The 12,102-nt window shown below is 41.6% G+C and overlaps 1 protein-coding gene across 2 annotated transcripts in view; it reads left to right on the top strand.

Moving 5' to 3' along the window:
• The first annotated feature begins 4,969 nt into the window (after positions 1 to 4,969).
• Positions 4,970 to 12,102, top strand: part of TNKS (tankyrase) — a 173,550-nt gene continuing 166,417 nt past the window's right edge. For both annotated transcript variants that reach the window (XM_082863818.1, XM_082863819.1), the window contains exon 1: positions 4,970 to 5,652. In XM_082863818.1, the coding sequence (XP_082719944.1) occupies positions 4,980 to 5,652 (673 nt within the window). In that variant the 5' untranslated portion in view covers positions 4,970 to 4,979. The remainder of the gene's footprint in view (positions 5,653 to 12,102) is intronic.

A 12,102-nucleotide genomic window follows, 5' to 3' on the forward strand; every position in this document is an offset into this window, starting at 1 on the left:
GTTCTATTATGTTTTCTCTGATACAGGGCCTTTCATTTGTTGGGTTTGCATTTTCTCTCTCATGCTGTAGGCCCCTCTCATGTATTTGGTGACTTATGGTGGTAAGCTCAACTTCCGTGGGAGATTTCTGCAGACATCCATGTGTCACTGACCTCAGGAACCATGGCTGTGTTGGTTTCCCTTGAGGGGGCTATGGTGGACTCCCACACTATAGCCACTGTGGTTTCTCAGTACTGTGGACAGAATGTTTTGAGGGAGAGATGTGCAAAGTTCCAGGCTGAGTATCCCTTCTTTGCAGAGTCTCCACCCACCACTGCACCCAGCACACACATCAGGACTACAGCCAGGAGGGAATTGCTGCCTTTCCCCTTCCGGTTCCCAAGATTATTAGACCTTCCTTTAAGACACTGTGAAAAAAGAAGTATGTACGAGAGGCTGCATATCAACATTATTGGGTGAAAAGGAACCTGTTTGTTATTAGACAGGCAAAACCAGTGCTGTCTCCCAGGTAGCCTTTAATGTCCCATACCAGAGGCCTTCTCCAGTTTTTGATAATAACGGTTGACATTTACATAGCATTTAGCACGTGCCAGAAGCTGTTCTAAGCACGTGGCATATATTAACTCATTTATTTCTCACAACTCTTAATATCCCCACCTTGCAGATGGGTTTACAGAGGTTGAATAACTTCTGGATTATTCAATGTTTTATTTTGAGCAACATCTTCAAAACAAAGACGATATGAAGGAATGCGCAACAAGAGAAACTGCACACACACACACACACACACACACACCATTTAACTCAAACAGGTTTCACTCTTTTATTTCCTTCAACAAGCCAAACAATGCCAGCAGGCAAGAGGAGTCAGCGCCTGGAGAAGCGGGTGGAATCCTGTTCTGGGATGGACTAGTGCCTCTCGCTCCCTCGGCTGCCACTTATTTCCGGCCAGTAGGTCTGGTGATCTCTGCTCCCAGAGTGCTTTGCTCCAATCTCCACTGGAGGTAGGAGACGGCTCACCATCATTATGTGGGAGACTGCAACCCCTGACAGTTGCAGGAATCAACACTCAACAAGGCTTGGCTGGCTGGCCCTGTGTTCTGACTGGGGAGGCTGTGCCCTCCAGGTGTGCCTCACAATCTATTGGTTAGCAGCGCCATCAGCCCTATTCTGATTGGCTACATGCAAAGTTTCGTAAGCCATCATTTCAGATTACATCATTACATATGCATTATTGGCTAGTTATATCATTCCTCATCAATATATTCCAGAACTTTTGGGAACTTTTCTAAACATGTTTATGAACTTGGGAACTTTTCTAAACTTGTTTATGACCAGGTATTTATCTTTTTTGAGTGAGGAAGCCACATGCTAACCCTTAACGAGGTATATATGTACGATTTTAATTACTTGTGGAAAAAATGTTTACAAGAAATGCTTTGGGTGGGAAAGCTAGTTTACCATTTTTAAAGTACAGCAAGTAGGTTTTTATTTATCCCTGTTAGAACATAGGGTGGGCCATCCTTTAATCACACACAACTAGCCAGTGACAAAGCTAGGATTCATATCCAAGCAGTCTAAATGCAGAATCCACATTCTTAACTACTGTCTTATATTTATATTGCCTCTCTGCCTGGAACTAACACTCCTGGCTCAACTCAATACTCCTCCCAAGTGTACAGACCATACTCGGAGAAAAGCCAAGTTATCAAAAGGGCAGACTACGGATGTCTTGTGAGCAACATGCAGAGGACCCTGCTGTGTAAAAGATATAAAGCTACTGAAAATTTCCAAGGGGGGGGATGCTAATAAACTAATATATAGGGGATCTTTAAATTACTGTAATTTTCCTGCCTTGTAATAGTTGCTTTGCTTTTTAAATAAAATTTTCTCTGATACAATGTGGTTGGCATGATTGCAGCTGTAGGAATTATTGCCCACCTATAGCTTTACAAAAAAAGATTCTCCTGGGTTTCTGGATGAAACTTCAGCTAAAAATTCTTTTAGCTTAGTAGTAATATCTTCATAGAGATATCTGGCCCTTTGGCACCATGGGCATTAAATGACATAAGGATAACATTATCTTTTTCTAAGGCCCAGGTGAGGAAATGGCACTGCCTTAGCCAAACTATAGCTTTAGCTTGGGCTGTGGCTGCAGAAGAGGCATTGCACAGAGCATCAAACAATAAGTGGACTTAGTAGATTGGAGCCACTACCAGTGAACGTGAATGTGGAGCAGATTACTGGGAAGCATATGAATGGAATAAACACACCAAGTCTAATTGAAATATGGAGACTGCACAAGTTCACGATTGTGTAATTTACAAAGTGTGTCCTTTGGGGGAAAAACAAACATCACAACAGGGTCCAGAAGGTGAGTGACCTTTGAGTTGGTGGCTCTTTCCTTTGTATCAACAACATGGCTTAAGAGAGTGCTATGTGCTCACATTTTTATACCACTTGGACATGATTTTTCTGAAAACATTTTTGAAAATGGTAAGATGCTACACAAATTTGATCTGCAACAATTACTGGAAACAGTCAGGGCCCGTATGAAATCTTGAATTTTCAGATGAAGAAACAATTCAACCTGATTTTTCTCTGCCTAAGATTCCTGTTACATGTAAAATAGTGGCTATTTATTTCTAGTCATTATCTTTGTCGTAAAGGAAGTTGTGAGGAGACAGCTACCGAGAGTGGCTATTAACACTTTATGTATGACACGTTAGAGCATGAAACTAACAATCAAGGTGTGCTTACAAAACACCCAGGACTTTTAATCCTCATGACAATGCTACAATAAAATCAGAATTTTAGAATGACAGAGCTGAAGCATATCTACCAAGACTAGCCAACTAGTAATCATTAGAGATGTGATACAATCCCAGGTTTGTTTTACTATAAGCTTTGCTCTTTTCACAAGGGTACAGTGCATCCCTCATGGAATTGTTTAGCTATAAAAGATCAGGTAATGGTATCTGCTTTTTCATGTTTAGAGCTCAACGTCAGTCCATATAAACCCAAACCTTATAAATACTTAATGTTAAGTACTTTTACTACTTTCCAGCGGAGGGGAAAAAAGCAATTTCCAATTGATTGAACGCATTTTCAGACACAGTTTACCAGTAGAATAGTTTCAGGCAATTCAGCCTTTTTATCTCAACCAGCAGAAACTTTAAAATTTATTTTGTACTGATAAACAGACATGCTAGATGCATTTTGAATTCGGGTGAACATTACTACTTCTTGTGATCTATGAGTAACTGGCCATCAGGGTACCCAGTGAGATAATTCCTATGTTTCCCATTCAGGGAGAAGGTCATAGTCAAGGGGGCACAAGGTGAGTTATGGGCATCTAATGCATCATGTTGATTCACCCCCACTCCTCAATGCCACCCTCTGTTGTGCATTATGATTCAAAACCAGGAGAATGTGTGTTGTGGACAGATTTTAGTTACACCGATGGAGTCTTCCTATCCAGCCACACATTTGTCAATATGTGAACAATAGCACAAATTTATAAAACACATGGATAATGTTAGACTTATAATCTGCAACCCCAGACTAGATGACAATAAATGTCACTCATAATATTATGTTCCTGACCTTGTTGTATTTAGATGGTAGTCCTAAAGAAACTTACCTATTTATGTGGATGGGAATATTAGCATCACACTTATATTTCATAATGAACATGTGAAAGAAAAATTTATCACATAGTTTGGTATTTTGCGAAGCGAAATTTCTACTTGACCCATCTAAATCTTGGGTTTTTCTTAAGACACAGAAGCTCCATTTGTGTCCACTCTCTTGGAATAATGCTGTTTGTCTAAATTTCCAAAATGCCTAGTTTACTATTAAACAGGAGGCAGGAAATGCAGACCTTACTGAGATTATCCCATTCATTGGTACATTTCTTTTGATGGTAGACAAAAAAAGTAGGTATAGGCAGAGGAAAAAGAGATAAAGTAATTGCTGAAGAATGGCTTCTGAAGGTGAGTGATGGATGGAGAGCAGTCAGGTTTTTATCTTAGTTTGGGAGGGGGAGGGAGGAGGGATGAGAGGAACAGACATGAGAAGGTCAGCTAAAAAGAATTCAAAAGAAAGGAACATATTCGTAATCATTTGGGTCAAGCTTAAGGTGAGAAATAAAAGTACAGAGATAATAGAATAGAAAAAACCACAATTTTAATAGTTAACATTTATTGAACTATTAATTCCATTCTGAGACACAGAGGGGTTAAATAGCTTGTCCAAATTTACACAGCTCGTTCACGACAGAGCTTGAATTTCAATCCTGGCAATCCGAACCACTATTTTAAAACGGGATATTAACGAAGTACAATACATAAAGTGAACTCTTATAGAGAAGGGATAGAGAGACCAAGGGATTAACTGGGGGGGACGGGGAGGGGAAAAAGTCTGCATTTCAAATAAAATTTACCAATGGGCTAATTATAGTTGTGTTTTACTAACGTACGGAGCACTCTGTATATGTTAGCTCATTTAATCCCGCTAACAATTCTGTGAGGTAGATACTAGTCCATTTTTCAGACAAGGGCACTTGATATTTGATAAACGACACATACCTTGCACAGAGTTCCACCTCAGTAGCAGGCTCTGGAGCAAGAAAAGGAAGACTGAAGAAGACCTGGCAACTGAACGGAACAGGGCAAGGTAAGCAGGCTGAAAAGTGAGAAAGGCAGGAAAAGCTTCCCGTTTAAGCCTGGGCTGGCTCCAGCTTTCAAATCTCCCCGGCCAGCCCGCCAAGGAGTCACAAAGCCCGCCCCTCAGCTACAGGGCGACGCCCCCTTCCGCGGCGGTTCTCGGAGCTCCCAATACTTCCCGCCCACTCTCTGACCCCGCCCACTGCTCCCGGCATCATTTCCTGTGCGCTGGGTGCTAATTGGTCCAGCAGTCGGAAGTGAGGGCGGGCGGTGGGGCCGTTGCCGCAGTGACAGTGCTGGGGGAGTCCGAAGATGGCGGCGTCGCGTCGCTCTCAGCATCATCACCACCATCATCAACAACAGCTCCAGCCCGCCCCAGGGGCTTCGGCGCCGCCGCCGCCACCTCCCCCCCCACTCAGCCCCGGCCTGGCCCCGGGGACCACCCCAGCCTCCCCTACGGTGGGTGGCCTGGCCCCCTTCGCCTCCCCGCGGCACGGCCTAGCGCTGCCGGAGGGGGATGGCAGTCGGGATCCGCCCGACAGGCCCCGATCCCCGGACCCGGTTGACAGTACCAGCTGTTGCAGTACCACGAGCACAGTCTGTACCGTCGCCGCCGCTCCCGTGGTCCCGGCTCTTCCTGCCTCATCTGCCGTCGGGGTCGCTCCCAGCCCAGCCGGCGGTGGCAGTAACAATTCACCGTCGTCCTCTTCTTCCCCGACTTCTTCCTCATCTTCCTCTCCATCCTCCCCCGGATCGAGCTTGTCGGAGAGCCCCGAGGCGGCCGGAGTTAGCACCACAGCAACATTGGGACCTGGGGCAGCAGGACCTGGGCCAGGGGTCCCAGCAGTGAGCGGGGCCCTCCGGGAACTGTTGGAGGCCTGTCGCAATGGGGACGTGTCCCGGGTAAAGAGGCTGGTGGACGCGGCAAACGTGAATGCTAAGGACATGGCCGGCCGGAAGTCTTCTCCCCTGCACTTCGCTGCAGGTCAGAGACTTTGAATTGCTTATTAAGGGTTTTGGTGTTGGGGACGGGGGTCCGGGTCGGGAAAGAAAACAAGTTATTATGATGGAACAATGGGGGCGTGGTTATGGTTCTTCAACACTTCTCGGGAAGACTTGAGGTTCCTTTCTTTAGGTGGTGCCTGGGTGACGGGGGGCGTGGTAGGGGAACGTGTGAATCCATTCTTTTTAGTGTTTGCACAGTGATCCTTGTACTCATCCCCAGACTCCTTTACTGGTACTCAGGATATGGGTATACATAAACTTTTTCAGTTACGAGTGTGCAGGAATAAAGTTAGATCTGAACAGTCTTAGAGTAGTTTTGTCGTTTGTTTGCTAGTTTATTTCGTTTTTGCAAGAGTAGGTCCCAGGAGGACAGTATAGACCAAAAGAAGTTTAATGTAACTCGACAAGTGTAGAAGTAGCTATCGTAGTTTTAGTGGGCCAATGAGAGACATAAATGAAGTTAGTGAAACTTTCCCCCCTTTTGCAAGGAGTTTACAGTCCAGTTGGGTAGATCGAAAGGTGCCTGTATGAAACAACTGGAGAAGACTATTTGGATGCATTATGTGATGGCGGAAGAAATATAGGCTTTGAAGTTATGGACACTGCTGTTTGTTAGTTTTGTAACAGACAATTTACCTTATCTCAATTGCCTCCATTTTCTCTTGGGCAAAAGTGATATACTGAGGTTGTGTGAGGATTTAGTGAGAAGCATCTGGCGCATAAGTTCTCCCCCCAGAATGCTAATTCCTAAACACTGGAGCACTACACACTTTTGTCTTTTTTTTTTTTTTTTGAGCAAGTAGTTGACTATTTTCTTTTAAAAACACATAACATATTTTTATAAAATACAGAGAAATATAAAACAAAAAGGACCATAATCTCACTGCCTAGATACCTACCATTGGTATTTTTAAAAATAAAGGTAGGGCTTCCCTGGTGGCACAGTGGTTAAGAATCTGCCTGCCAATGCAGGGGACACGGGTTTGAGCCCTGGTCTGGGAAGATTCCACAAGCTGTGGAGCAACTAAGCCCATGCGACTGCCCTCTAGAGCCTGCGGGCCACAACTACTGAGCCCGCACGCCTAGAGCCCGTGCTCCTCAACAAGAGAAGCCACCGCAGTGAGAAGCCCGCGCGCCACAACAAAGAGTAGCGCCCTCTCTCTGCAAATAGAGAAAGCACGCTCACAGCAACAAAGACCAAACTCAGCCAATAAATAAATAATTTTATAAATTAAAAAAAATAAAGGTAATGTTATATACATTAGAAACGCTACATTAAAAATGTATATGTTGTATGTACATTGTAAAATTAATGTAGTATAGAAATATATACAATGAAAAAGCACCACGCACACACACACAAACATCAGAGGTAATACCCTGAAGATTGCTTCTGCTAAGTTTCTCCTTCAGTTTTTTCTGTTAATGGTAAAGCATATGTTAAACTTACTAAATACATTATTTATTTTTACCACAACTTGGAAAATATTTTTATCTTCATTTTATAGGTGACCCAAGTGGAGCACATACTGCTTAAATAAGCCCACGTTCACTAGAAGTAGTGGAACCTGGATTTAAACTTTGATTTTAGAGTTTGTGATATCAAGTTTAAACAATTATAACATACCAAGTTTAAGGTCACTTTTCTTTTTTGTGAGTAATTTTGATGGAGTTTCTACTTTGGCAGTGTTTGGGGGGAAGAAGTAATTGGGGGCATATACTCCAGGAATAGTGTTCACACATTTTATTTTTTGCAGCCCATACTTAGCAGTATATTGTCACCCACACACAAACCGAGTCAAAATTTCAGGAAACAATTCTATCCCTTGCTACATGTGTTGCACTCTGATATTTTATATCCTATTTGATTTCCTTTCTTACAAATGCTGTTTGTGATCCCATTAATGAGTCATGATCAACAATATGAGAAACACTTACAGGAAATCATTATTAGATGGCTGGGTCCATTCTTGAAATGTAGCCACTACTGTTAGGAATGTAGTGAATTGAGTCATAAACAGGCTTCCATTTAAGTAGATGCATGCTCACGGTGTTGCTTATTTTAGATGAAAAATCATTTCTTTTTCTTTAGGCCAAATGATAGATCTATAATGAATGAAACGAGACCTTTTGCTTTTGCAGACTTTATTCCATATTTGACTATTTTAACACATTGTTTCACAGATCTTGTCATTTCTCACAATATTGCATTACAAGTAATCACTAACAGGTGATAGCTAGTTATATTAATTTGGGTAATAATGTACTGATTTAGGATTAGTCACACATAAAATAGTGCTTATCTCCCAAATCACATCTTCTGTTTGCCACAATAGTTACTTTATATTCTGTTTTAGTTTTATGTGTACCCAGATAAGCTAGAAGACAAACAGTAAAACAGCCCTGTAATTATGTTGTAGTTATGAGAACCTAATCTTGAACTGGCTTTTTTAGAGAAAAAAAATAATTTTTTTTAGTTCAATGTGGAAAAAAGAACAAAAACAGTAAGACTCTCCATGGTCTAAATGCACAACACCCTGTAGTCAATTTACCATGCTTTCATGTTTGTGTTCCTAGCATTAAAGCATTAAAGCTTTGTTAAATCTAGTCTTCTCCATTATGTGTAGCCTGGATAATTAAAAGTAATTCTCAGTTGACTATTAGTTGGTTAGAATGCTAGTCACTGAATGTCATGGAAGAGCTGTTTTAAAGATAGGAAATTGGTACAGTCCCTTGGATGGAAAGGTTTAAAAATTGTAGTTCTTTTGTTGCACGAATCTTTTATTACTTATCATAGGTTGGTGTTAAACACTGACACAATTTTCAAGTGGCAGGTAGTCCTTACCCTTATGGAGCTTCAGTCTGGGGGGGGAAATTAAATAACAACAACAACAAAACCCCACAAAGTGTATAACCTAGAGTGACAGGAAGAGTACACTATACTCTCTTTTGGAGCAGGCAGTAAGGACTCTTGTCCTGATTTTAGATCATTTAAAGAAGAAGTCTTTCTAAAGAGATTGTTTAAAACAGGGATTTAAAGGATGAGTCCAAGCTAGCCAAGCAAAGATGGGAAGGAAGAATGTTAATTAATGCCTTTATTTCCATTTAAATATAAGTATAGTTCTATAGAGTGAAATGAAACCATTTTTAAGACCCTCTGAAGTGGTATGAACTCATACTCATATTTAAATCCTTATGCTTTTTTTTTAACCATAATTCTTTCCAGCAGCAGAATTAAGAATCCTTTCTATCTCACTGTGGATTGTGATAATTATTAGTTTAAAATGTGGCTTAGAGACAATATTAATAATGGAATCACCCTATCCACAACTAGAAACATAGTCTTCAGTTTCCACTGTTGATACAGGTTCTTAAAGTACTATTTCTAATACCTTCTTAAGATAGCCATATCAAAATGATCCAGTCTTTTATTGTTGACGAGTTTATATAAGACTTTTTCTTCTACAATTAAGATTCTTGACCCTGGTTTTCTATTGTTCAAAGGATAGTAGTCAAAGCTTTAGAAATAGCATTATTTTAGAACGGTACATCTCCTGAGTTCAGTTCCTAGTAGTGACATATTTTTGTTATACGTGGGCCTCTCACTGTTGTGGCCTCTCCTGTTGCGGAGCACAGTCTCCGGACGCGCAGGCTCAGCGGCCATGGCTCACGGGCCCAGCCGTTCCGCGGCATGTGGGATCCTCCCGGACCGGGGCACGAACCCGTGTCCCTTGCATTGGCAGGCGGACTCCCAACCACTGCGCCACCAGGGAATCCCCCCTGATGACGTCTCTTTTTAAAGAAAAGTTCCGATGACGTCTTTATTAAAAAAAAAAAAAAAAAAAAAAGGTTTAACGAAGCATTGAATTCTGAAATTTCACGGTATTTACTTTAAATTGAAGAAATTTTGAAATAGGCTTCCTGGTTAACTTTAATGGTTAACATTAATTAACATATGACTTGAATTAGGACATGTAATATGAGGTACTTCAGTATCAAAACCAGCAAAATATGTAGGGCAGTTTTATGCTTTCTTTTGATTTGAGTGGTTTCTACATCAACACACATTTAACTATGTAGAGGTTGCCTGACTCACTTCTTTTTCTCCTGATTTTTTTCAGCATGTCCAGGCTTGTCCCTCCCCCCACTTCACTGTACAAATGTAGTTTCTAGTAAAAAAAAAAAAAAAACACTGTGTTCTCTAAACTATTGCCCATCAGTGGGTAAAAAAATGAGTCAGAATGCTTCAGTCCTGGAATGGGAATCTTTCTATACTTTCTATTGTCTGGCAAGGTCCTTGATTATACTATTTTATTTTATTTATTTATTTTTTAAATTTATTTATTTATTTTTGGCTGTGTTGGGTCGTCGTTTCTATGCGAGGGCTTTCTCTAGTTGCGGCGAGCGGGGGCCACTCTTCATCGCGGTGCGTGGGCCTTTCACTGTCTCGGCCTCTCTTGTTGCGGAGCACAGGCTCCAGACGCGCAGGCTCAGTAGTTGTGGCTCACGGGCCCAGTTGCTCCGCAGCATGTGGGATCTTCCCAGACCAGGGCTCGAACCCGTGTTCCCTGCATTGGCAGGCAGGTTCTCAACCACTGCACCACCAGGGAAGCCCCTATTTTATTTTTAATATCTTTATTGGAGTATAATTGCCTTACAATGGTGTGTTAGTTTCTGCTTTATAACAAAGTGAATCAGCTGTACGTATGCATATATCCCCATATCCCCTCTCTCTTGTGTTCTCCCTCCCACTCTCCCTATCCCACCCTCCCTATCCCACCCCTCTAGGTGGTCACAAAGCACCGAGCTCATCTCCCTGTGCTATGCAGCTGCTTCCCTCTAACTATCCGTTTTACATTTGGTAGTGTATATAGGTCAATGCTACTCTCTCACTTTGCCCCAGCTTACCCATCCCCCTCCCTATGTCCTCACGCCCATTCTCTACGTCTGTGTCTTTATTCCTGTCCTGGCCCTAGGTTCATCAGAAGCATTTTTTTTTTTTTTTTTTAGATTCCATATATATGTGTTAGCATATGATATTTGTTTTTCTCTTTCTGACTTACTTCACTCTGTATGACAGATGCTAGGTCCATCCACCTCACTACAAATAACTCAATTTCGTTTCTTTTTATGGCTGAGTAATATTCCATTGTATATATGTGCCACATCTTTATCCATTCATCTGTCAATGGACACTTAGGTTGCTTCCACGTCCTGGCTATTGTAAATAGAGCTGCAGTGAATGTTGTGGTACATGACTCTTTTTGAATTGTGGTTTTCTCAGGGTATATGCCCAGTAGTGGGATTGCTGGGTTGTATGGTAGTTCTATTTTTACTTTTGTAAGGAACCTCCATACTGTTCTGCATAGTGGCTGTATCAATTTACATTCCCACCAACAGTGCAAGAGGGTTCCCTTTTTTCCACACCCTCTCCAGCATTTATTGCTTGTAGATTTTTTTTTTTTTTTTGCGGTATGCAGGCCTCTCACTGTTGTGGCCTCTCCCATTGCGGAGCACAGGCTCCGGACGCGCAGGCTCAGCGGCCATGGCTCACGGGCCTAGCTGCTCTGCAGCATGTGGGATCTTCCTGGACCGGGGCACGAACCCGTGTCCCCTGCATCGGCAGGTGGCCTCTCAACCATTGCGCCACCAGGGAAGCCCTGCTTGTGGATTTTTTGATGATGGCCATTCTGACGGTGTGAGGTGATCCCTCATTGTGGTTTTGACTTGCATTTCTCTCATGATTAGTGGTGTTGAGCATCCTTTCATGTGCTTGTTGGCCGTCTGTATATCTTCTTTGGAGAAATGTCTGTTTAGGTCTTCCCCTTTTACCTTTCATTTCTCATAAGGCAGGAGTTAGGAAAGTTTTTCTATATATGGCCAGACAGTAAATATTTTAGGCTTCATGCCCTCTGTGGTCTCTCTTTAAACTGTGTCAACTGGTCAGCTCTGCTTTTGTGCCATGAAAATATCCATAGACAATACATAAATGAATGGGTATTGTTATATTCCAATAAAACTTTATTTATAAAAATAGGTAGTGGCCATATTTGGCACAAGTGTTGTAGTTCGCTGATCCCTGTCATGAGACATTGTCTGTGGTTTTTTTTTTTTCATTTTTGTTTTCCTTCTTGTTTAGTCTTTACTTCTGGAATAACCTTTTCTTTTATTTTGAATTATTTTCTGAGTTCTGTCATCTTATTTCTAATTCACATATGCTAGTTTTTCATATCTTACATCATTTTTACATTGTCTTTTAGCTATTATTGAAATAGTAGAGCATAATTTTGTCTTTTTTGGGCATTTTCTTCTAGTATATTGTCTATAGGGATGCTTTTCTGCTCAAATTCTTCTTATAAGAACTTTACATGGGATTTGACCTCATTTTTTTTCTACCGCTCATTTTTACAGAAATTAATTGCTAAGTAAT

Source organism: Leucopleurus acutus (assembly GCF_964270905.1).
Source record: "Leucopleurus acutus genome assembly, chromosome: 21".
Classification (NCBI taxonomy): domain Eukaryota; kingdom Metazoa; phylum Chordata; class Mammalia; order Artiodactyla; family Delphinidae; genus Leucopleurus; species Leucopleurus acutus.